The 26,464-nt window shown below is 44.9% G+C and overlaps 3 protein-coding genes across 8 annotated transcripts in view; 2 read left to right on the forward strand and 1 right to left on the reverse strand.

Moving 5' to 3' along the window:
• lsp1a (lymphocyte specific protein 1 a) overlaps positions 1-9,278 on the forward strand; it is a 26,470-nt gene extending 17,192 nt beyond the window's left edge. For all 3 annotated transcript variants that reach the window (XM_058075658.1, XM_058075659.1, XM_058075660.1), the window contains 7 exons: positions 57-100; positions 597-678; positions 746-883; positions 1,138-1,233; positions 2,331-2,417; positions 2,499-2,604; positions 8,998-9,278. In XM_058075658.1, the coding sequence (XP_057931641.1) occupies positions 57-100; positions 597-678; positions 746-883; positions 1,138-1,233; positions 2,331-2,417; positions 2,499-2,604; positions 8,998-9,020 (576 nt within the window). In that variant the 3' untranslated portion in view covers positions 9,021-9,278. The remainder of the gene's footprint in view (positions 1-56; positions 101-596; positions 679-745; positions 884-1,137; positions 1,234-2,330; positions 2,418-2,498; positions 2,605-8,997) is intronic.
• On the reverse strand, positions 5,547-11,423 carry prr33 (proline rich 33). The gene is made up of 3 exons (XM_058075657.1): positions 11,321-11,423; positions 11,118-11,158; positions 5,547-8,851 (listed from the first exon to the last, which is right to left on the reverse strand). Exon 3 carries the CDS (start codon positions 8,834-8,836, stop codon positions 6,077-6,079), a length of 2,760 nt encoding a protein of 919 aa, XP_057931640.1. The 5' UTR covers positions 8,837-8,851; positions 11,118-11,158; positions 11,321-11,423; the 3' UTR covers positions 5,547-6,076.
• Positions 11,424-13,536: 2,113 nt separating this feature from the next.
• Positions 13,537-26,330, forward strand: tnnt3a (troponin T type 3a (skeletal, fast)). 4 transcript variants are annotated; one of them, XM_058076047.1, is made up of 14 exons: positions 13,537-13,624; positions 15,914-15,954; positions 16,039-16,052; positions 16,558-16,680; positions 19,018-19,035; positions 19,423-19,441; positions 19,524-19,569; positions 19,647-19,763; positions 19,893-19,970; positions 20,033-20,146; positions 24,578-24,690; positions 24,777-24,867; positions 24,955-24,995; positions 26,094-26,330. In XM_058076047.1, the coding sequence occupies exons 2-14, from the start codon at positions 15,935-15,937 to the stop codon at positions 26,125-26,127; spliced, it is 828 nt and encodes a 275-aa protein (XP_057932030.1). In that variant the 5' UTR covers positions 13,537-13,624; positions 15,914-15,934; the 3' UTR covers positions 26,128-26,330. The 4 variants fall into 4 exon arrangements, with proteins under 4 accessions (XP_057932030.1, XP_057932031.1, XP_057932033.1 ...); XM_058076048.1 differs by lacking the exon at positions 19,018-19,035; XM_058076049.1 differs by lacking the exon at positions 16,558-16,680 and having other exon boundaries at positions 13,597-13,624.
• The last annotated feature ends 134 nt before the right edge of the window (positions 26,331-26,464 follow it).

Here is a 26,464-nt window from a genome sequence, read left to right on the forward strand (position 1 = left end):
AGGATATTTTTCACACTTCCTGTGAAAAATAACCGCTTACTTTTTGACCGTTACAGATCTCAGAGAGGACAGAATCCCTGAGCCGCTCACTGAAGAAAAGGTGACTATTTCACGCTTTCTATTTACCACAACCAATATCATCAATCAGCCCGTCAATAAAAAGGAACAAATCCTTTTAAAGCACAGGTGTCCAAAGTGTGGCCCAGGGGCCGTTTTTCAGTTGGTGGATGTTTTTTCTTGACCCGCATCACATTGTAAAAATGTAATTTAAAAAAACAACTTTAAATAAAGTCAACATATTTGCTTTAAAAATATGAAATATTTGAGGAAAATATCAGCAAAAAAGGTTAAAAAAGGAGCAATTTTAAGCAAAATTAAGTTGATATGAAAAATATACTTTTTCACCAACATGACAAAGCTAAGATGAAATATATGTAATATGACGTCCATTTCCCACCATGTGGGCCGGTGCTTGGACACCTCTGTTTTAACGAGTCAACTGGAACACGTCGTGGACTTCTGTGGATTCACAGCAGATGTTAGAATTTGTCGCCATGACGACAGAGTTCTGACCGCGTCTCTCGTTTCGGACTCAGTAACAGTTTTAAGAAGACGCAAGCGCTCGTCCTCGTCAGCAAGATTGACGACAAGATGGAGAAGTACGCCCACGCCGTGGAGGTGAGCGCACGCGCGTTGCAGCCACCCGTGGTGCAAGTCAGTGCAACTCTGTGGGTTCTTTGTCCAGAACTCTCAGGAACCTCGAGGGGCGAAGGCACCGATGGTTGACATGCCCAACTCGCTGGAGGCCGTCACCTCCAAGAAGAACCTCTTTGAGGGCGGCGAGGCCTGGACCAGCAGTCCGACTAAGGCGACAGCCAGCAAGGTTAGAGAGACCCGACCTTCATAACGGCCAGAAGAAGCAGCTTCATGGTCTTATCTTGGACCACAAGTGTCAGGAATGATGCTAACACGTACACATAAAAAAAAAATAATAATAATCAGAGGTGGAGCTCCCACGTTTATAGGACAGCTGGCAAAGCTTCATTTTACAACGTGTAGCGAAGCCTAGGATTTTCTCTACAGCGAAAGACATGTCTTCCAAACTTTTCAAATGTTTTTTCCGTTTTTACCCATCAGGACACTGAAGGGATAAAGGTGGGCGTGGCCAACATGATCACTCAGTGGGTCAAAGGTCAATCAGACAGTAGCCGACCCGCACAGAGCCGACCAGCAGTGAGTATGACCTCATGAGGGCAGATGCCACAGTTGCTTTATGTGGCCCTCCAGTGGAAGAAGCAAGAATAACATACACCAGGGGTGTCCAAAGTGCGGCCCCCGGAGCCATTTGCGGCCTGTGGCTGTTTTTTTTTTTTTTTTTTTTGGCCTGTGGCACATTCTAAAAATATAATTAACACAAAAATTTAAAAAACAGCAATAATTGGAAAATCTGTAGTAATTTTTGATGAAAATATTAGGTGCAATCTAACATGAAAAAGTCATAATTTCATGACATGTATTTGAAATATTCAAGAAAAAAAAGAGCTTTGAAAACCAAACAAAATAAGGATTAAAGTTGTAATTTTTAGAAAATTTAGTTTGCATTTTGTTGTAATATACAGTATACGATATATAACTTCTTAGATATGTTGCTAATAGGGGAGCTATTATGCTTTTTCCACTTTTCTGACCTATAAATGTAGTTAGAATGTTGCATTCTGGCATTAAACCATGCCAAAGTTTCAGATCATAAGGTTTGCGCATTTGGAAGCGAGAAACTGAAAGAAGTTTGGGATGCCTCAAAATGCTCGGTTTCAGAAGGCGTGGTAAAAAATGCCCCTTTGTGATGTCACAGAGGGGTGGACTTATGAACTCCTATACCGTTTATCAGAGTTAGCGGCACAAACTGGAAGTGTTTCTATGCCCGCGGGAATATGACCAACCACAGCCACCACGAAATTCAAAGAAGAAGCGGATGCCCCAGGTTCAAATCTGCATTAGTAAGCACCATCGGTATTTGTCAGGAAGGGCATCCGGAATATAAAGGTCTCAAGCCAAAAATCAGTATGCGGATCCAAAAAAAAAAAAAAGATCAACTGTGGCGACTCCGTCAGGAAAAAGCCGAATGAAAAAAACAGTGCAGATTCTGGAAGAACGATACAGCTTTGTGTGCTGGTTATTGTGTGTAGCTGCTCTATAGGAGTCCACAACTCAATACCAATGGCTGAAAATGAGCATAATTAAATCCCCTTTAATGTGACAAAGTTGCATCCTTTTGCTTTTCACTCGCGAATGTAAGATGTAAGATAAGCTCAATCAAAGTGTCCTGTCAGGATTTGAGGTGTGGAGATGTGATGCAAAAGAAGAACATGTGGGAGATCATTGGAGAATCATCAGGGAAGCCCGGGCAACACGTGAAGGTAAGCCACGCTAAAAGTAGTAACCAGATACAGTAGGGAACTCCAGTAGAACACAATTGAATCCAATCACTGTTTCTTCAGGGCTCTGCAGCAAATACAAAGTACAAGTTTGTGGTGACCGGACACGGCAAGTACGAGAAGATCCTCGTGGGGGGCCACGGAGGAGATGGCACCAATGCGGAGTCGGGTGAGAACCATGTTAATGATGTCGTCCGTCAGCGTACACGCTTGTTTAAATAGTAAACATCTTCTTCTTCAACTTTGACAAATACATTGGAAACAGGTGGAGAACTTTGGCGGACATTTATTTTGAAAGGGAAGCTTGATTTAACTTAACCCTTGTATTATGTTACGGGTCAATTAGACCCGTTTCAGTTTTTGTGTTGACCAAAGTACTGGTTATCCTTTCTTTTTCTTCATGAAATTTTGTGACTTTTCCTCATCTAGGGTCATTAACACAAAAACTGAAACAGGTCAAATTGACCCGTAACATAATACAAGGGTTAACTACCATGATGCTAGCATGATTTGTTAACAAATCATGCTAGTTAACCTTGTTAACCTTAACTGAAACGGGTCAAATTGACCCGCAACATAATACAAGGGTTAAAAAAAAAAAATACACACATAATTTAAAAAAATCAACAACTGCCAGCTCGACTCAAACTTTCACTATTTCACCTTCGACCTCCATTGCTGGGTTGCAAGCACGTGACCTAGTTGAGGTTTTCACAGGTTAGCATGGCGACGCGCGGGTATTGGAGTATTATTCAGCAGATGTCTTCCAAAAGTAGTTGAATGTGATGGACTGCGATGAAGTCTTTTGTTGAGACCTGAATAATTTTCCCGGCTTAAATGATTTTTCCCAGCTTCCCAACTTGGCCATTTTGTTGCTAAATCTGGCAACTTTCCGCACCTTCTTGGCCTCATTCTTGTGACAAACCTAGCGACTTTCCCCAGCGTCTCAGAGGGTGCGGAATACCCAGGATAGATTTCCCGGTCTCCGGCCACCTCTTTCAGTTCCATCGGGACTCATATAAAGACATTCAAGACATAATCCCTCCAGCATGTCCTAGGTCTACCTAAGTCCAGGAGGTAGCTGGACTCCATGCTTGAGCTAACTCAACTCCTCACCCTATCTCTGCCACATTGGCTGATCCCAGGGCACATATAGACAAACAACCATTCACACTCACATCCATCCATCCATCTATCCATCCATCCATCATCTATCTATCATCATTCATCCATCCAACATTGATCCACCCATCATCATCCATCTGTCTATCCATCCATCCATCCGTCCATCTGTCTATCATCCATCATCATCCATCCATCTATCTATCTATCTATCTATCTATCTATCTATCTATCTATCTATCTATCTATCTATCTATCTATCTATCTATCTATCTATCTATCTATCTATCTATCTATCTATCTATCTATCTATCTATCTATCTATCTATCTATCTATCTATCTATCTATCTATCTATCTATCTATCTATCTATCTATCTATCTAATTATCCATCCATCCATCCATCTAATTATCTATCCATCCGTCTATCTGTCTATCATCCATCATCATTCACCCATCCAACATTCATCCACCCATCATCATCCACCCATCCATCCATCTATCTATCTATCAAATTTTCCATCCATCCATCCGTCTACCAGTCTATCTGTCTATCATACATCATCATTCATCCATCCAACATTCATCCACCCATCATCATCCATCCATCCATCCATCTATCCATCCATCCATCTAATTATCCATCCATCTATCTAATTATCCATCCATCCATCTGTCTATCTAATTATCCATCCATCCATCCATCCATCTAATTATCCATCCATCCATCCATCCATCTAATTATCCATCCATCTATCTAATTATCCATCCATCCATCTGTCTATCTAATTATCCATCCATCCATCTGTCTATCTAATTATCCATCTGTCCATCTATCCATCTATCCATCTATCTATCCATCCATCCATCCATCCATCCATCCATCCATCTGTCTAATTATCCATCCATCCATCTATCTATCTAATTATCCATCTGTCCATCTATCCATCTATCCATCTATCTATCCATCCATCCATCCATCCATCCATCTATCCATCCATCCATCTAATTATCCATCCATCTATCTAATTATCCATCCATCCATCTGTCTATCTAATTATCCATCCATCCATCTGTCTATCTAATTATCCATCCATCCATCTGTCTATCTAATTATCCATCCATCCATCTGTCTATCTAATTATCCATCCATCCATCTGTCTATCTAATTATCCATCTGTCCATCTATCCATCTATCCATCTATCTATCCATCCATCCATCCATCCATCCATCCATCCATCCATCTGTCTAATTATCCATCCATCCATCTATCTATCTAATTATCCATCTGTCCATCTATCCATCTATCCATCTATCTATCCATCCATCCATCCATCCATCCATCCATCCATCCATCCATCCATCCATCCATCTGTCTAATTATCCATCCATCCATCTATCTATCTAATTATCCATCTGTCCATCTATCCATCTATCCATCTATCTATCCATCCATCCATCCATCCATCCATCCATCCATCCATCCATCTAATTATCCATCCATCCATCCATCCATCCATCCATCCATCTAATTATCCATCCATCCATCCATCCATCCATCTAATTATCCATCCATCCATCCATCCATCTAATTATCCATCCATCTATCTAATTATCCATCCATCTATCTAATTATCCATCCATCCATCTGTCTATCTAATTATCCATCCATCCATCCATCTGTCTAATTATCCATCCATCCATCTATCTATCTAATTATCCATCCATCCATCTATCCATCCATCCATCCATCTAAATCGACATATTAATTATCGTGACGTGTTGCCTAGCGACCACATTAGTGTAGACCTTGCACCCATCCACCTGTCGACCTCACGTTCCAGCCGTGCCTCCCTCGTGAACAAGATCCTTGATCTCCTCCACCTGGGACAAGACCTTTCTCCCAACCCGAAGGATCCAATCCACCCTCTTCCGGCGGAGAACCATCATCTCAGATTTGGAAATACTGATCCTCATCCGCAAATCTGCAAATAGCACAGACCAGAGTCCGAGGCCCCTAAAATGTTGACCCTTGTTTGCCCGTGACGACTTCAACTGGCCCTGACGTCATGTGCAACCCAGCAACTCAATCTTAGCTTCAGCTTCCTCATCTTAGCTCCGTCGTCGTCCACCTTCTAGTCACACCATTCAAGTCGCAGATAAATAAATACAAGCTCCTTAAAGCGTCTTCAGAACATCAATTAAAAGCTGCTCCACGGCACGCTGGAAGTCAAATACTAAGTCATCAAACAGGCACCGAGAGAGAGAGAGTAGCACCATCGGGAATCAAAGTGCAATCAGGACCACGACCACGCTAACCACGTCCAAAGAAGACATGAGCTCCTCTTTCCGGACTTCAACCATCAAAGCTTTAATAGCATGTGACATCTGTAAGACAAACCTGGTGTCAAGTCCAAACCACCAGAACCAGAAGCATCAGGTTCAGGTTTCAGGTTCACGATGCAGAGTCCGCACGATCACGCTTATTTTCAAAGCACTTCCTGGTTGGTGCGGATCTCTAAGCGGTGCTGAAGCCTTTGGCGGTTCTGTTAAAGTCTTTTGGTTCCTCGTCTTTGGCCTTGCGTCCAATCAGACCCATCTCAAAGACGCTGGAGATTTTGGTGAGCGGCCGTGATGCCGCCTCTTTGAGCTTTTTGGCATCAAACCTGGGACTGAAAAGCAAGACGGGCAACCTGTACGCAAACGAAGGGACGTCCTTCACCTCGTCGGTCTTCTCCTCCGTCTTGTTCTCGTCACGCTTGTTCAGCTCAATCTGCTGCATGATGTTATCCTTGCTGGAGAACATCTGGAAGAGGACGGCGTCCCACATCTTGGTAGCTTTGGGAGCGCCGCCTTGGCCTTCGCCGGCAGCACTCACCCCTTGGTTCTGGTTCTGGTCCTGGCCCGTGGTCTCCGTTTGAGAGCCAGATTGTGGAAAGGAAGGCTCCTCCTGCTCCACCACCATGTGCTTTTTGAGTCTGGACCAACCGCTCAGTTTCGGTTTTAGTGACTTTGGCTTCTGGAGGTTCTTGGGCGCTTCGTCACGTGTCTTTTCTGCTTTAGGTCCGACAGATGTTTCACTTTTTTTGTCCTGATCTTTACTTTTGGTGGCCTCAGCAGGGGGTGCGGTGCTCACTTTGGCCTTCTCAACCTTTGTGGTGTCTCCAGATTCCTCTTCTTGATGTTTGGAGGTCAGGACTTTATCTTTGCCCAGAAGTGTCCTGACGGCCTTCAGAGGATCCTTATCAGTTGTAGTTGCTTTGGCCTTTGCTGGTTTTGGCAGGTCTACTTTCTGCTGGACAGGAGAACTCTGGTCAGAGGGTGACGGTTTGGCCTTTGGTGCCTCCTGAATCTCCATACGTTTCTCCGGAACCTTCGGAGGAACAATCGCTTCCACCTGTTTGTTGCATGTTGCTGCTGAGTTTTCGGGTGTTTGGGAAACGACAATGATGGGAATTGTTGGGATGGTTGAGGATTTCGGTTCTCCCACATGGACGTCATCTTTGGGAGGCTCTTCTTTCGCTGACGGTTCTTCGGTTGGTGTTTTGATTTCTGCCGAGTCTTTCTTGGTGGCCGAAGGTTCATGATGCGTTGGCGTCTGAGAAACGGTGATACCGAATGCCGGACTGTGCGTTTTGATTCCTCCGTGAGCGGCGTACTCGGCGGGTGTCAGTCCACGATAGCCAGACTTGGTTTTGGGAGTCGGCGTTTTAGACCTCGGGAAGGTTCCAGCTGATTCACGAGGAGCGGACATCCCGTATGTCGGAGTCCTTGGTCTTTTGAAAGAAGCGGACAAGCTGAGAAGGTGGTTGGCTTCATAGGTTGGAGTTTTAGGTCTCTGATAGCCCAAAGATGCCACGGCAGGATTTAACTCAGATGTTGGAGTTTTTGGTCTTTGAGGGCTTTGCTCATCCAGAATAGTTCTATTTGTCAGGTCTGGTTCCGATTTGGACTTGGTGATCATCTGTGGCGACCTGTTGGCCAAAGCGTCCTTCTGAAGATCCCCATTGAGCAACGCTTCAGGCGGTTTCTGGAGACCAGGTGACCTTCTGGTGGTTGCGGTCCTTTCTGACTCCATGAGAACCGGTGACACTGCAAACAGAAGAGGATTAGGTCTTGAAACCTCAAAGACGGGGGTCGCAGTCCGGCTTGCAGGGGTTCTCGGGCGCCCGGTGAGGACTTTTGGCGACTGAAACTCAAGAGTTGGTGTCTTGACTCTCGTTTCGGATGTCGGTGTGGCTCGCTTAATCTCAACAATTGGAGCGGCAAAGACGTTCGATTCCACTTTAGATGTTTCTGTTTTCATCTCCAAAGTTGGGCTTTTCCGTTGTGGTTTAGAGACTGAAACCAAAAGATGTTGGGTCGCCTGCACCACTCCTCTCCTGGCCTCAGATGTTGGAACTTGTGGACTCTCAGTGACGGTGCTGCCAATGGCCGTGAGGGCGGTGGTGTCGTAGACCGGCGGGGTCCTGGACGTCTCGTAGTAGGACGTGCTGGCCGTGTACAAGCGAATTTGAGGGACGTCAAACATGGGTTTGGGTGATCTTGAGCGTTCGGTGGCTTTGAATGTCGGACGAGGACTTTTCGGCTTGACGAATGGCGTTAACACCGTGAGCGGCCGAATCAAAGCCTGAGTCGGCGGTGCTGGGTGCAAAGTCGGATTTGGGCTCACAGGTTTTGGTTTGATGGGTGGAGCCAGAGTAGGTCTTAGACTCGCAGGATCTTCACTGAGTAGACTGAAAGTTTTCACCTCAGAGGGGGGCGCCCTCATTTGAGTTGGTTGAGAGATCGTGGGCATCAACGGCCGGAACGGCGGTGCCATCTGGGACGGCACCGGCGGTGCTGGCTGCTCTCTGGAGTACAGAGACGCCACCGCGCCATGTTGCGAATATGGCGGGTAGGCGAATGGCTGAGGCGAGAACCTGCCCGCTCGAGCGTACGCGGCACGTTGCGGATACGGAGACGCCACATGCTGATAAAGCGGCCTGGCGGTGAAGCGGGCGGCCTGCTGGACCCCGTAGAAGCCGGACTCCGGAGTCTTGGGCGGGGTGGAGTGGTCACTGTGCTCAAGGTCGGGGCTTGCTTCGTTAACGGGGGAGAGGCTGGAGCGGAACGGTGCGGTGGACTGCGACACCTGGGGGGACGCCTTCTTTTTGGCGCTTCTCTTAAGGAGCTTCTGGAGGCGGACGTTGTCTTTCCCGGGTTTGGGCAACAGGGGGGGCGGGTACGGCTGGGAAAGCAGTCCGGGCGGAATGACAGCTCCGAAAGCGACCGCCATGAGCGCCTCAGCCTCCTGGAGACCAAAGAAGAAAATATCAGACTAAATATAAATCATAAGACCTTAGGCTCCGCCTCCAAACATCATATTAGCAACATATTTTGGTATAACCTAAATTATTCCCGAACGGATAATATCAAATTCCTTCTTGTCTCTTCCAGATTTATATCAAAGTGACTACTAAGTGGAATTTCCCCGGCTTGGACTCAAACCTTCAACCTGAACAACCAGCATTACAACACTCATTACGCTCAACCAACATGTCAATCACATTGCAGCCCCTTCTTCACGACGCGCGTATATTCATTTGGACTCCTCCCCCTTTTCAATCACTGGGGCTTCTTTTTTCACTTGAAACGTATTTTTGATTATGCTTTATGAATTTGTACGTTCCTTTTTCAAGTCAATAAAGATCTTTTTGATACTACCATTTTTCCATTTAGTTGTCATTTTTAACTTGAACTAAAAATGGAAAACCATTAGTGCCTGACACTCAAAATTACGAGTGCGCCTGAACGCCTCACAGTGTGAGGCGAGTTGTTCCTTGCTCCGTGTGCGTCATATAACAACAAATAAGTAAGTCTGAATGGTTCCACTTCATCCAGATTCACCCCAAAACCAGGCTTAATTTCTGGATGTATGGATTTTTATATTTTATATACTATTGACAAGGGAGGAGTGTTTTTTTTAGAGTTGGGACACCATGGAAAGATTTTTTTTGATACTACCGCTGCTGCCATCTTTCTATTTAGTTGTCATTTTTAACTTGAACTAAAAATGGAAAACCATTAGTGCCTGACACTCAAAATTACGAGTGCGCCTGAACGCCTCGCAGTGTGAGGCGAGTTGTTCCTTGCTCATATGTGCGTCATATAACAACAAATAAGTACGTCTGAATGGTTCCACTTTATCCAGATTCACCCGAAAATTAGGCTTAATTTCTGGATGTATGGATTTTTATATTTTATATACTATTGACAAGGGAGGAGTGTTTTTTTTTTCGAGTTGGGACACCATGGAAAGATTTTTTTTTATACTACCGCTGCTGCCATCTTTCTATTTAGTTGTCATTTTTAACTTGAACTAAAAATGGAAAACCATTAGTGCCTGACACTCAAAATTACGAGTGCGCCTGAACGCCTCGCAGTGTGAGGCGAGTTGTTCCTTGCTCATATGTGCGTCATATAACAACAAATAAGTACGTCTGAATGGTTCCACTTCATCCAGATTCACCCCAAAACCAGGCTTAATTTCTGGATGTATGGATTTTTATATTTTATATACTATTGACAAGGGAGGAGTGTTTTTTTTTTCGAGTTGGGACACCATGGAAAGATTTTTTTTTATACTACCGCTGCTGCCATCTTTCTATTTAGTTGTCATTTTTAACTAAAAATGGAAAAACATCGGCACCTAACGCTCAAAATTACGAGTGCACCTGAACGCCTCACAGTGTGACCCCCGTGGGGGGTCTTTTAGAGTTGGGACACCATGGAAAGATTCCGATCATTCAGATCATGGACACTTCATACTCAACAAGCAGGAACAAAACTCACACAACTCCTGGGTCACAATTTGCCGCTGCATTCAGGGACACTTGTAAATGGCAGCAAACACAGCCATACGTGCGCATGCATCCCAAAGTCGGTGATGTTTACAAAAGAGCGACAATATCGGGATATCGGGGATAGGCTCACCAGCATGCCTAATAGGGGAAGAAAATGTGACTATAGGGTTGTTATGTCATGCCGAGAGGGCTCTAATAATGTTGAAAAGTATTCCATTTATAAATATAACGTGGCAGAAATTCATTTATCACTGAACCGATGAAGCGCCTTAAACGAGGGATTACCGTGCATGTATTTATACTCCGTTCAGTGCCGAGGTGTTGGAGTGGCGATGGCGCCGCCGCCCGGTGACACCTGACAGGCCGTCAAACGGAAGCAGGCCAATCATGGCGGAGTTTCAAACGTCAACGAACAACAGTCTTTAGAACAACAACAAGGCAAACATATTGATGGGTGCGCGACGTGAAATGTAGGCCCCGCGACCTGTCCCCCCCCCCCCCCCTCCTCCTCCTCCGAGGCCACCTTAAACATGAGAGCCACCCCAGCCCTCCCTCCCCCAGGCCTCCTCCTTTTAAGGGCCTGCAGGGTCTGCTATGTGGACCAGTGTCAAAAGAGGAAAGAATAATTATAGACGTGTAATAAAAGCCGCCACGGTCCACAATGACCGATCCAAACCCAAAAAGCCCCCACAAAGACCCCGCAGGTGGACTTACCGGGTTGAGACGTGTAGCTCGAGTGCAGCAGGCAGGTTCCCCTTGACAGAAAAGGGCAGAAGGTTGCACAAAAAGTCAACAGGAAGTTGACAAATCAGGTGTATGAAGCTCCTGCTCGGAGCAAAGGTGGGCGCCCTCCCTAGCCGCCCCCCCCCCCCCCGTGACCCCAGCATGTAAAGAAAGGGTGTCATTGTGCTCTTTACCTGTGCGAGTGCTGCTCGGGGGGCGGCCGTCGGCTGCTGCCTGCTCGTCCCAGCCCGGAGTGTCACAGCGGCAGCTTCATGACTCGCCCCACTAGACCCCCCCTTCCTCCAAATGGAAGGACCGGGCGCCATGATGGTCCAAAAATAGACCTGTCTCGGTGACAGCAGCGCCAAGCGGGACACCGAGACCCGGCTCACTGGGCTCAGGACTTTAGGTTTCAGCTCATCAGTGCTCGAAAAGTGAGCTCCTAGGGCCCCCCAGGGGTCCGGCTTGAACGCAACAAGGTCCCCACTCAGTCGGTCTCAAACACACGACCCGCGGGCCAAATTTGTCCCGCAGGACACTAGTTGGAGGCCCGCGCAAGTTTGATACAGATGCTGTATGGTATCATGTACCCAGAAAAAATTATTACGTTTGATTCATGTTCATGTTAAAGGTTAAATAACTGTTATTAGTTATCCTCCCTATCCGTGTGGAAGTGGTAAGTTTTTGGCTATTTAAGTTGAAAGGAAATAACTTGAAGGCTACCGTTTAGGTCGCTAGCTCTCTAGTTTGCGAGTTAGCATGTGTCTCAAGACCCTGCAGTTGCGCAATATGTTGTAAATAAAAAGAGTATAAATGTGACTATAGTCGTGTTTTGTCATGTCTACAGGGCTCTAATAATGCTTTGTTCATTTTAATATGAAAAAAATCATTTGTCTACACACCAACTATATGTGCTTTCTTAAGTTTTTATTATTTACCGTTTTATTATTATTAATATATTTATTTATTTATTATTTATTACTGATTTATTCTTGATTTGTTTATTTATTTTTCATCTTATTTTGTGCAGAAACATAAAAATGAAGATATTTGAGAACAGTGGAATGTTTTATCAGAGCTTTTATTGTAGCAAATCGGAACCGAAGCACTGAAAAAGTTTGTATATTTTTCCGTTTTTTTTGTTTTTTTTTGGAAAACCTGATGCGGCCCAGCCTTGCCCAGACCCTAGCTCCAGTGGCCCGCAGGTAAATTGAGTTTGAGACCCCTGGTGTAGAATGTAGACCTCAACAATCTTGCAAGGGTTCACAAGCAGATGGCAACTGTGCTTAAGTAAAAGGGGTGTAATAACACGCCAGACCACTAGATGGCGATGACAGTCAATCTAAAAACGTCTTTGTTTTTGTTTATTTTTTTGCTTTCTTTCTTTTTATTATTCCTATTGACTATTATTGACTATTATCATTATGTCAAGTGTGGATAGCATCATTTTATACTATATTTATACTATATTTTGCTATATATATATTATTATATTTTGCTGACCTGCTTGTTCTATTGGGTTATTCAATCATCAGCAATAAATATCAGGATCATTTCTTTATGTTTTTGGGTTACTTCATGTCAAAGCCCACAGGTGGTCCTCTGGAGGTCTATTTGGGGGGGTGTGAGACACGTGATCCTGGAGGCAGAACCACAGGTCAGTTCCTTCCATGTTACTGCAGCACCCCCTGGTGGAACATGTGAGGTATTCCATTTGCTTGGGAATCACACACATACATATATATATATATATATATATATATATATATATATATGTACACATGACGACATAAGCAGTCAAAAGTATAAATACATGTATTTTTTATTGCATAGGAATTATGACTTATGATGATAGAGCAGACCAGTCAAAAGTTTAGAGACACATTGCCATTCAATTGCATTGGAAAGTGTCTCCACACTTATGACGACATAAGCAGTCAAAAGTATAAATACATGTATTTTTATTGCATAGGAATTATGACTTATGATGATAGACCGGACCAGTCAAAAGTTTAGAGACACATTGCCATTCACTTGCATTGGAAAGTGTCTCAAAACATATGCAGTATATCATAAAGTATATGCATTGATGGATGTACTGTGTTGAGGACACAGAAGCAGGAAGTGGAGCACCTGTCGGACCTCCTGATTCTGGTTCTTCTTCTCCTGCCTGAAATGTGCTTGCCTAATGTAGCCGGACCCAGAATAGCAACCCGGCCCGTCCCGGCTGGGCCTTGTCCAAACTTGAGCTTCCCCGTAGCCCCCTTCCTCCTCCCCCCTGGGCGCCCGACACTTGCATCTCCTTATTGAGCGGCGGTCCAGAATGGAGGGGTGGGAAGGGGGTCCGAAGACGCCTCCGGAGCGACTCCTCAACCAATGAGGAGGCCGAGCGGATCGAGTGTCAGTATAACAGAAGGACATAATCAGCCCGGTAAGTTTGCAGAACCTGACAGCCAGTCTGGGCCAGCGGGGAGCTCGCTTCTTTCAGCTTTTCTCAGGTAAGGACGTGAAGGGGGGGTGAAATGGGTGTGGGGGGGGGGGGGGTCCTAGTGGCTTCTGGTTCTGGTTCTACTTCAGTGTGGATGCGATATGAAGCTGAATTCTAGCAAAGGTGATCCCCAGAGATGATTATGACATGGTGGAGTCGGTCCAGTCAATGTGGATGTTCTGCTGGGAGGTGGTGGTCTTCGGTCTTGTCCTGGTCCTGGTCCTTGTCCTTGTTGTTGTTGTTGGATCACCAGCAGATTATTCTAATGGGATCGTGACAACATCAGCAGGTCCGCTCCAGTTCATAGCCTTCTATTTGTGAAGCTGCAAATGGGCGTGGCACGGCGCCACATAGCTTCCGGATCAACACTTTAGCCGGGAAGGGGGGGGGGGGCATTCTGCAGACGCGTGGGAACAGCCCGGCTCAGACCGGATCAACAAATTGTGCTCGTGAATGACTGACCTCCGCCCTTTGAAATGTCCGAGTCAGCGGAAGACGCCTGGCGGGCCCACATGAGGGGCCCAAGGAACGCCACACGGTTGAAACCGGATCAGGGAGGCGAGCAGCTGTGGCCCGGAAATAGACGGCGGCAGCGTGGCGCGATAATAACGCTAATGTGGCGGCCATTCTGGCATCTGATTGGATGAGCCGTTGCCGGGTTGTTAATCCCTCGCACTACGACGTCGACGACGTCGTCGTGATAACTTGATTAGTCTTCCATTCATGACTTCATCATGCTTGTGCCACGCCTCTGTCATGTGATCATCTTCACGCGATATCTTATTGATTACTGATCACTTCAATCAATGAGCATTACGAGTACTACCTCATCAATAAACCTTGGCTAGGCTATTTTATTATTACATCATCGGCTTTCACATCATATTATTTCACCTTATATTATATATTCTTTACTTTATGTTGTAATATATTATATTATTTGACATTATATTATATTTTTTATATATTATATTATATTCTTTGACATTATATTGTATTATATTATATTATTTTATGTATTATATTCTTTGACCTTATATTGTACTATATAATATGTCATTTTTCTAGACATTCTTTTCCATGATGTTATATTCTTTTATATTTTTATTTCATTATTATATTATTTAACCTCATATTGTGTTATAATATATCATTTTCTATACATTATTTTACATTATATTATATTATTTTATATTTTTATTTCATTATTATATTATTTTACCTCATATTGTGTTATACTATATCCTTTTCTATACATTCTTTTACATTATATTATATTTTTATATATATTTTATATTTTTATTTAATTTTTTAAATTATTATATTATTTCCTCATATTGTATTATATGATTTTTATTTTTTATTTTACATTATTTGACCTTATATGATTTTATGAATACATTATTTTATAAGGTTTTACATATGAAATTATTTGACTTTATATATTATATTTTTATATATTTTTTATTAAATTTTATTTCATTATTATATTATTTCCTCATGTTGTATTATATGTTTTTTATTTTTTTTTAAATAAAATTATTTGACCTTATATGATTTTACATTACATTATTTCATAAGATTTTACATATGGAATTATTTTAATTTATTTGAAATTATTGTATTATATTATTTGACATTTTATTGTCCGACTCAATTTCCATTTTACACTAATTATTAATAATTTTATATTAAATTGCATTATTTGGCCTTATATTATATTATATTATTTTACACTAAATAATTTTATATTAAATTGCATTATTTGACCTTATATTGTATTATATTATTTTACACAAAATAATTTTATATTAAATTGAATTATTTCATTTAATTATTTGAATTAATTATTATTATTATTATTATGATAATTATTATTATTTAATTATAAAATATAATAACATAATGTGATATGGATTTATTGATGTATATTAGCTGGTACATGTGGACGCTATTGATGAAATGGCGGAGGGCAGGCGTACAGGATGTGATAGGAACAAGAACGCCGTGTTTGCGTGATGGAGTGAAATCGTGATGAATCAGGATCGTTCGCTGGAACTCGATAGGACGGGTGAGGGGGTGAGGAAGGTCGTGGCGGGCGACCTTTCAGCTGCGTCGCTGACGTCAAAGTCCGGGCAGGGTTTTTTCACGACGACGTCTCGCGTTGCCGCTAAAATTAAACTCTTGCCATTTTTTGCAAAGTGGAATCTTCTGGAAGGGGGCATCCGGGCCGGGGGCGTGTCTTGGGGGGGCGTGACCCGGCTTGAAATAAACCCCTGTGGTCTCGTGTGTCTCGCAGGTTGCCAAGTCCACTTTCAACATGTCTGACACCGAGGAAGTGTAAGAACGCCGTCGGCCTCATCCTTTAGCCCCGCCTTTTGCGTCCCGCCTTTTGACCTTTTTTTTGTCTGTTTGTGTCCGCAGCGATCAGGTGGAGGGTAAGTACGCCGCGCTTCGTCACACGCCATCATCACCATCGGCCTCGTTGTAGTCATCATCCATTCTAGAACCTTCTCACGTGCACATCTGGTTTAAAACGGAGCGCCGCGTGACAAGGGGCGCTTTCCAGCATGGCCGCCTGCGCCGCCAACGGGGGCGCCGCAGACCCCCACGGCGGCGTAGGCTCGGGCATGACCGCCACGCACGGATCCCGGCGTACCCGCGTGTTATACGGACAGGGGCGGGTACACGCGGGATCTTATGATGATGTTCTTCTGCTCCTTTTCTTTCTCGGATCCACGTGAAGAGTACGATGGTAAGAACCTTCACACTAACGTTTTTTTCTGGCATGCGACTCTTAACTCGCTCAGCCGCACGAAGTCTTCCAACGTAACAGCCTGCCGTCAATCACGGCCTCCATCTTGTCTCTGCTAAACTCCCCACCTGCCCCCCCCCCGTTCGCCATTAACCTGACCCCCTTCCTTCCCTGGCTGCATGGAGTAGTAGCGGAAGAGGAAGAGGAGCTAGTAGAGGATGTAGAGGTGGCCCCTGAGGCAGAACCAGAACCTGAGTCTGAGCCTGAGCCTGAGCCTGAGCCTGAGCCTGAGTTTGAGACTGAGCCTGAAGGTACGTGGCACGGACCGGGGAGGGGACCGGGGTATTCTATCATCCTTTCCTGCACCGGCCGGTCAGCCCATCCATCACTCTTTGCTGATGCTAAAGCTAATGCTAACTTACCTTCCTTTCACCTCTGGACATCTGTGGTCATCATCATCGAAACACGCTTAGCTCAAAAGGAATACACTACGCTAAAGGCCAAACAAATGAAATCTTCTCTCCTTTTTCATGCTCAGTTGCAACCACCCTTTGCCACACCCACTTTCCCACAAAAGCAATTTTGTACCCTTCCATCACGCTAGCTAGCGCCTTCTGCTTACGTAAGCATCACAACTACAACCACTTCCTGTCTTCTCCGCTACGTACTGGCGGTGTACTGCTTTTTAGTGTACTTAGCAGTGGCACTCAGCGCACTCAAACAGCACTCAAAGTATGTATGCCAGTCCGCATGTACGCACACCACCGGTTCTAAGTACACAAGTGCACAACTGGTAAGTGCGCAAATGCACCAATTGCAAGTACACACATACACAAAGTGTAGCTATTCAAGTATGCTAGTGCACCGTTTGTGAGTATGCAAGTGTGCCTGTTAAGTACACAAGTACCAATTGTAAGTACACTATTGTACACTTTATAAGTACACACCAATTCGTAAGTACATAAATACATAAATTGTAAGTATACAAGTGCACCAGAACTAAGTACGCAAGTGCACATATTGTAAGTATAAACCAATTGTAAGTAATCAAAGTGCAGCAAGTGTAAGTACACAAATGCAGCAAGCGTAAGTACACAAGCGTAAGCAGGTGTAAGTAGGCAAGTCTAAGCAGGTGTAAGTACGCAAGTCTAAGCAGGTGTAAGTACGCAAGTGTAAGCAGGTGTAAGTACGCAAGTCTAAGCAGGTGTAAGCAGTTGTTAGTGCGCAAGTGTAAGCAGGTGTAAGTAGGCAAGTCTAAGCAGGTGTTAGTGCGCAAGTGTAAGCAGGTGTTAGTGCGCAAGTCTAAGCAGGTGTAAGTACGCAAAACAGGTGTAAGCAGGTGTAAGTACGCAAGTCTAAGCAATTGTAGGTACGCAAGTGTAAGCAGGCATAAGCAAGTGTAAGTACGCGAGTGTAAGCAGGTGTAAGTACACAAAGCAGGTATAAGCAGGTGTAAGTACGCAAGTCTAAGCAGGTGTAAGTACGCAAGTGGAAGCAGGTGTCAGTACGCAAAGCAGGTGTAAGCAGGTGTAAGCAGGTATAAGTACGCAAAGCAGGTATAAGCAGGTGTAAGTACGCAAGTGGAAGCAGGTGTAAGTACGCAAAGCAGGTGTAAGCAGGTGTAAGTACGCAAAGCAGGTATAAGCAGGTGTAAGTACGCAAGTCTAAGCAGGTGTAAGTACGCAAAGCAGGTGTAAGCAGGTGTAAGTACGCAAAGCAGGTATAAGCAGGTGTAAGTACGCAAGTGTAAGCAGGTGTAAGTACGCAAAGCAGGTGTAAGCAGGTGTAAGTACGCAAGTATAAGCAGGTGTAAGTAGGAAAGTGTAAGCAGGTGTAAGTACGCAAGTGTGAGCAGGCGTAAGCAGGTGTAAGTACGCAAGTGTGAGCAGGCGTAAGCAGGTGTAAGTACGCAAGTGTAAGCAGGTGTAAGCAGGAAAGTGTAAGCAGGTGTAAGTATGCAAGTCTAAGCAGGTGTAAGTACGCAAGTGTAAGCAGGTTTAAGTACGCAAGTCTAAGCAGGTGTAAGTACGCAAGTCTAAGCAGGTGTAAGTACGCAAGTGTAAGCAGGTTTAAGTACGCAAGTCTAAGCAGGTGTAAGTACGCAAGTCTAAGCAGGTGTAAGTACACAAGTGTAAGCAGGTGTAAGCAGGTGTAAGTATGCAAGTCTAAGCAGGTGTAAGTACACAAGTGTAAGCAGGTGTAAGCAGGTGTAAGTACTCAAGTCTAAGCAGGTGTAAGTACGCAAAGCAGGTGTAAGCAGGTGTAAGTACAGAAGTGCAGCAAACGTAAGTACGCAAGTCGTTTAGCGTCCGTGATTGTTTGTGTGCGCCGGTGTCGTCATGTGATCATCAGATTGAAGACGTGGCGTCTGTCTTCTCGGAATGCTGACACTGCTCTTTAGCGTCCCGTGTAAGCCAATCAGGTTGCGTTTCCATTTTAGCGGCTCATAACGCGCCACATGTTCTCCACGTCGTGTTTGTCAGCCACGATGGTGGCGATGCTAAGCTAACAGGTCATGCTAACAACGCGGAGAGTCACACGAGCCGGCGAGTGTGTTTTCTCTAGTTAGCACTGTGCTAAAGTAGCGAGCGCTGGCTAACACTCTGTTGTCTGTTCTGCTTTTGTTTTCCGACGCTTGCTGCATGCAGAGGCCGTTGACGAGGAAGGTACGTTCTTTTCTTCCAAAACTCCATCCAAATATTTGAAATCTTGTTGTTTTTTTTTTTTTTTGGGGGGGGGGGGCAAGCAAAATGTTTGCTCAAAAAAGAAGAGTCTCATGTGGAAAAAGGGTGAAAGAATATGAGATGCTAACACGTGCGACCCCACCCGTCCTCTCTTCTGCTGCATGGCCGCATGACGCTGCCATTCCCAGGGGGTCATGTGACCGTGACAGTGACTCCACACTTTTCTTCCATCTTGATATCTAACTCTAACTTGATGAATGGACTTTGTGACGCCTCTTTGTTTGCTTTGTCTAACCCCATTAATTGTACTTGTCCCCTCGCCACCGCCTCCGCCTCCGCCTCCGCCTCCGTCATCGCCGTATCCTGCAGAGGAGAAGCCAAAGTTCAAGTGAGTTCCTCCTCAAATCACGTACGCCTGGGTGCCCCCGGTGTGATGTGAAGGACATTCAAGTTCTTCTTCTCTTTTTCAGGCCCAGCGCTCCAAAGATCCCCGATGGCGAGAAAGTGGACTTTGACGTGAGTTCGCTCGCCAAAGCGATTGTCCACACTTCCTGTGGCGGCGGGCTTCATGTTGTCCTCGCGTCCGCTTTCAGGACATCCAGAAGAAGCGTCAGAACAAAGACCTGGTGGAGCTGCAGGCGCTGATCGACGCTCACTTTGAGTGCAGGAAGAAGGAGGAGGAGGAGCTTATCGCTCTCAAGGAGAGGATTGTGAGTCTTCTCATCTGGTCACATGACAGCATCTCATAGATACTCTATTTTGGACGAGAGACTAAAACCAGATAGATGTCTTGGTGCGAAGGCGGCCATCTTGACACTTTTTCCGTCCACTTCCTGCAGGAGAAGCGTCGTGCTGAGAGGGCGGAGCAACAGAGGGTGCGAGCTGAGAAAGACAAGGAGCGCCAGGCCAGACGTGAGGTGCGTGAGGAGAAGGCGGAGACGCCGCCGAGACGTTCCTCATCATGCTTGTGTGTTTGCAGGAGGAGAGGAGGATCAAGGAGGAGGCTGACGCTAAGAAGAAGGCCGAGGAGGAAGCCAAGAAGAAGTCTGCTCTGTCCAACATGGGCTCCAACTACAGCAGCCACCTGCAGAGAGTACGTGCCGCCACCGCGGCGCCCGCTTTGTCCCGACACTTTTGTTCCATATACGTAGCCAAGATGGCCACTACTTTCATGCACTTAGCAGCCCCAACACACTCATGCACTCCAATGTGGAAGTGCAAGCACGCAACCGCATCCACTGGAAGTACACGAGTGCACCAATCTAAGTACGCATGTGCACGCAGCACTTTGTAAGTGTCTAAGTGCACTAATTGTGAGAAGGCAGCTATTTCTGAGTGTCGAAGTGCACTAATTGTGAGAGGGCAGCACTTTGTAAGTGCGTAAGTGCACTAATTGTGAGAAGGCAGCACTTTGTAAGTGTCTAAGTGCACTTATTGTGAGAAGGCAGCACTTTGTACGCGCGTAAGTGCACTAATTGTGAGAAGGCAGCACTTTGTAAGTGCGCAAGTGCACTAATTGTGAGAAGGCAGCACTTTGTAAGTGCGTAAGTGCACTAATTGTGAGAAGGCAGCACTTTGTAAGTTGGTAAGTACACTAATTATGAGAAGGCAGCACTTTGTAAGTAGGCAAGTGCACTAATTGTGAGAAGGCAGCACTTTGTAAGTGTGTAAGTACACTAATTATGAGAAGGCAGCACTTTGTAAGTAGGCAAGTGCACCAATTGTGAGAAGGCAGCACTTTGTAAGTGTGTGAGTGCACTAATTGTGAGAAGGCAGCACCTTGTAAGTGGGCAAGTGTACTAACTGTGAGAAGGCAGCACTTTTTAAGTGCGTAAGTGCACTAATTGTGAGAAGGCAGCACTTTGTAAGTGCGTAAGTGCACAAATTGTGAGAAGGCAGCACTTTGTAAGTAGGCAAGCGCACCAATTGTGAGAAGGCAGCACTTTGTAAGTGTGGAAGTACAAGTGACGCTAAGAAGAAGGCCGAGGAGGAAGCCAAGAAGAAGTCTGCTCTGTCCAACATGGGCTCCAACTACAGCAGCCACCTGCAGAGAGTACGTGCCGCCACCGCGGCGCCCGCTTTGTCCCGACACTTTTGTTCCATATACGTAGCCAAGATGGCCACTACTTTCATGCACTTAGCAGCCCCAACACACTCATGCACTCCAATGTGGAAGTGCAAGCACGCAACCGCATCCACTGGAAGTACACGAGTGCACCAATCTAAGTACGCATGTGCACGCAGCACTTTGTAAGTGTCTAAGTGCACTAATTGTGAGAAGGCAGCTATTTCTGAGTGTCGAAGTGCACTAATTGTGAGAGGGCAGCACTTTGTAAGTGCGTAAGTGCACTAATTGTGAGAAGGCAGCACTTTGTAAGTGTCTAAGTGCACTTATTGTGAGAAGGCAGCACTTTGTACGCGCGTAAGTGCACTAATTGTGAGAAGGCAGCACTTTGTAAGTGCGCAAGTGCACTAATTGTGAGAAGGCAGCACTTTGTAAGTGCGTAAGTGCACTAATTGTGAGAAGGCAGCACTTTGTAAGTAGGTAAGTACACTAATTATGAGAAGGCAGCACTTTGTAAGTAGGCAAGTGCACTAATTATGAAAAGGCAGCACTTTGTAAGTAGGCAAGTGCACTAACTGTGAGAAGGCAGCACTTTGTAAGTGTGTAAGTGCACTAATTGTGAGAAGGCAGCACTTTGTAAGCACGTAAGTGCACTAATTGTGAGAAGGCAGCACTTTGTAAGTGTGTAAGTACACTAATTATGAGAAGGCAGCACTTTGTAAGTAGGCAAGTGCACCAATTGTGAGAAGGCAGCACTTTGTAAGTGTGTGAGTGCACTAATTGTGAGAAGGCAGCACCTTGTAAGTGGGCAAGTGTACTAACTGTGAGAAGGCAGCACTTTTTAAGTGCGTAAGTGCACTAATTGTGAGAAGGCAGCACTTTGTAAGTGCGTAAGTGCACAAATTGTGAGAAGGCAGCACTTTGTAAGTAGGCAAGCGCACCAATTGTGAGAAGGCAGCACTTTGTAAGTGTGGAAGTACAAGTGACGCTAAGAAGAAGGCCGAGGAGGAAGCCAAGAAGAAGTCTGCTCTGTCCAACATGGGCTCCAACTACAGCAGCCACCTGCAGAGAGTACGTGCCGCCACCGCGGCGCCCGCTTTGTCCCGACACTTTTGTTCCATATACGTAGCCAAGATGGCCACTACTTTCATGCACTTAGCAGCCCCAACACACTCATGCACTCCAATGTGGAAGTGCAAGCACGCAATCGCATCCACTGGAAGTACACGAGTGCACCAATCTAAGTACGCATGTGCACCGTTTGGTGTACATACAAGTTTTACATATACAACTTAAGCAGTCCTAAGTACCCAAATACACATAAGTACACCCAAATACATTCAAGTACACAAGTACTTTGTGAGAAGGCAGCACTTTGTAAGTAGGCAAGTGCACTATTTATGAGGAGGCAGCACTTTGTAAGTTGGCAAGTGCACTAACTGTGAGAAGGCAGCACTTTGTAAGTGTGTGAGTGCACTAATTGTTAGAAGGCAACACTTTGTAAGTGGGCAAGTGCACTAACTGTGAGAAGGCAGCACTTTTTAAGTGCGTAAGCACACTAATTGTGAGAAGGCAGCACTTTGTAAGTAGGTAAGTGCACTAGTTGTGAGGAGGCAGTGCTTTGTAAGTAGGCAAGTGCACTAACTGTGAGAAGGCAGCACTTTGTAAGTAGGTAAGTGCACTAGTTGTGAGGAGGCAGTGCTTTGTAAGTAGGCAAGTGCACTAACTGTGAGAAGGCAGCACTTTGTAAGTATGTAAGTACACTAATTATGAGAAGGCAGCACTTTGTAAGTGTGTAAGTACACTAATTATGAGAAGGCAGCACTTTGTAAGTAGGCAAGTGCACTAACTTTGAGAATGCGGCACTTTGTAAGTGTGTAAGTACACTAATTATGAGAAGGCAGCACTTTGTAAGTAGGCAAGTGCACTAAATGAGAGAAAGCAGCACTTTGTAAGTGCGTAAGTGCACTAATTGTGAGGAGGCAGCACTTTGTAAGTAGGCAAGTGCACTAACTTTGAGAATGCAGCACTTTGTAAGTGTGTAAGTACACTAATTATGAGAAGGCAGCACTTTGTAAGTAGGCAAGTGCACTAACTTTGAGAATGCAGCACTTTGTAAGTGTGTAAGTACACTAATTATGAGAAGGCAGCACTTTGTAAGTAGGCAAGTGCACCGATTGTGAGAAGGCAGCACTTTGTAAGCACGTAAGTGCACTAATTGTGAGAAGGCAGCACTTTGTAAGTGTGTAAGTACACTAATTATGAGAAGGCAGCACTTTGTAAGTAGGCAAGTGCACCGATTGTGAGAAGGCAGCACTTTGTAAGCACGTAAGTGCACTAATTGTGAGAAGGCAGCACTTTGTAAGTAGGCAAGTGCACTAATTGTGAGAAGGCAGCACTTTGTAAGTGCGTAGGTACACTAATTGTGAGAAGGCAGCACTTTGTAAGTGGGTAAGTACACTAATTATGAGAAGGCAGAACTTTGTAAGTAGGCAAGTGCACCAATTGTGAGAAGGCAGCACTTTGTAAGCGCGAAAGTGCACTAATTGTGAGAAGGCAGCACTTTGTAAGTAGGTAAGTGCACTAATTGTGAGAAGGCAGCACTTTGTAAGTAGGCAAGTGCACTAATTGTGACAAGGCAGCACTTTGTAAGTGCGTAGGTACACTAATTGTGAGAAGGCAGCACTTTGTAAGTGGGTAAGTACACTAATTATGAGAAGGCAGAACTTTGTAAGTAGGCAAGTGCACCAATTGTGAGAAGGCAGCACTTTGTAAGCGCGAAAGTGCACTAATTGTGAGAAGGCAGCACTTTGTAAGTAGGTAAGTGCACTAATTGTGAGAAGGCAGCACTTTGTAAGTGCACTAATTGTGACAAGGCAGCACTTTGTAAGTGCACTAATTGTGACAAGGCAGCACTTTGTAAGTGTGTGAGTGCACCAATTGTGAGAAGGCAGCACTTTGTAAGTGCGTAAGTGCACCAATTGTGAGAAGGCAGCACTTTGTAAGTGCGTAAGTGCACTAATTGTGAGAAGGCAGCACTTTGTAAGTGCGTAAGTGCACTAATTGTGAGAAGGCAGCACTTTGTAAGTGCGTAAGTGCACTAATTGTGAGAAGGCAGCACTTTACAAGTGCGTAAGTACACTAATTGTCCATCCACTTGTGTAGATACACAAGTGCACCCCTTGTAATACAATACTTACCAATGGTAATACAATACTTACCAATGGTAAGTATTGTAAGTAAGCAAGTGCATGTAAGTGTATCGCATCTTATGCGTTGTCATGGCAACACCGCCTTGGCCAACATCAATCCCAGTCCATTTCTTCTGCTAGCAGTAGTGTATAACTCTGGTGGTACATTGACTAATGGTAGTGTTGAAATACTTGACGAACATACTACACGAGTAGTACTGTCGGAGTACTAGAGCAAAAGTGGAGTAGCCATACTGTTTCCTTCCAGGCTGACCAGAAGAGAGGAGGCAAGAAGGAGACAGAGCGAGAGAAGAAGAAGAAGATTTTGGCTGCCAGGCGCAAGCAGCTCAACATTGACCATCTGAACGAGGACAAGCTGAGGTAGGACACGCCCGTGGGGACCAGTTCCACGTCTGCGGGCGGATGTGCGTGGAGAGATCATGAGCTGTGTATGCCAATGCTTTCAGGGACAAGATCAACGAGTTGTACGAGTGGATGTGTCAGTTGGAGTCTGAGAAGTTCGACCACACGGAGAGACTGAAGAAGCAGAAATACGAGGTGAGCCCGGAAGTCCAGCCTCCGTCGTCCGTCGTCATCAACGACACAAACAACCCGACTGATGCATATTTTTGCCCCCCCCCGCAGGTCACCACCCTGCGCAAGCGAGTGGAGGAGCTCAGCAAGTTGTAAGTTGACAGAAAATAGTTCACCTGCTAAACAGTGCCACCGCTGGTCATGAGGGGGAATGACACCAAACACATTCATGCGTATTTTGGTGTTATTTCCCCAAAATGACATTTTGTTAATAAATGCAAATAGCAGGGCTGTCAAAGTTCATAATGCGGTTAAAGACGGCTTAACAGAAGTTTCCTTTAACGGGGGTACATTTTTTCAACATGCGATTAACAGTGCTTCTTTTGTTTGACCCTCAGCCCACGCCGTAGTTTGATTGAAGCATGGCAACTCTGTAGCCACAAACCGGAACAAATATTGATAAGAAATTGATTAAAAAATAGTATTTTGATTGGTAAAGTTAGCTTCAAAGCCCTGGCAGATGGCACTTGTAGTGAGACCAAAGTTATTTGAGTCAACTGTCGCTGTGTTTGACTTATTACGGATTACATGGCCTGCCAGAGACCGCAGCAGTGCAGGTATTGTTTTTATCGTCATATTTAGTGCTACCTTGGCGTAAGAGTGTCCCGACTAACGAGTGTTTTTTTACATTTTTACATCGCTCTGCATTGAACTGTCAGCTAAAATTAGAGTTACAGCTGCTATTGACAGATAATGTGATAATCTTGGCTGAAGTCGAGTGTTAGTGCTAGCAATAGCAATTTAGCATCGAACTAGATAGGGGAAGAAATTATAACGCGAGAGGTCTCACTCCCTCACATTTTGCTGAACGCTTGTGGGAAAGTTTAAGAGCTAATATTCATTCATTCATTTTCTACCGCTTATCCTCACGAGGGTCGCGGGCGTGCTGGAGCCTATCCCAGCTGTCTTCGGGGCGGAGAGGCGGGGTACACCCTGGACTGGTCGCCAGCCAATCACAGGGCTCACATTCATACCTATGGACTCCTATTTGGAGTCGACAATTAACCTAGCATGTTTTTGATACGTTTTTGTAAAACCTATTTCTATCTTAACGTGATTAATTTTCAGTTAACTGGACAAAATTGCGATTAATTGCAATTAAATAAAATTAAAATCGATTGGCAACCCTATAAAAACACATGCTAATTATTTGTAATGCTAACATGCGTCATCTTTGTGACGTTTCACAGCAGCAAGAAGGGAGCCGCCCGCCGCAGGAAGTAAATCCTCTGACCGCAGGAAGTGCCACGCCGGCTAAGCTTTTATAGCTGAGAAGACGCTGTTGACGTCATGCTGAGGTTGCATCATCATCATCATCATCAGTCTTTAGCTTCTGAGCAATAGGAATAAAACCTAATAACCTGACACCTCCTCGCCCTCCGCTGTTTGGTTCTCAGTGTTTTTGTAAATAAAGTTTCACCCCTCAAGCCAACATGTGCTCTCTTTTGTCAATAAAGTTCTTGGTAGAAGCCAACAGGGAACGTCGTGTAATATCGCTGCTTGACCTGCTGGTGGCGCCAAAGGACAAGGAGCTCTGCTCATGGAGGTCATTCACCCACAC

This window comes from Doryrhamphus excisus, chromosome 6, assembly GCF_030265055.1.
Source record: "Doryrhamphus excisus isolate RoL2022-K1 chromosome 6, RoL_Dexc_1.0, whole genome shotgun sequence".
Classification (NCBI taxonomy): Eukaryota; Metazoa; Chordata; class Actinopteri; order Syngnathiformes; family Syngnathidae; genus Doryrhamphus; species Doryrhamphus excisus.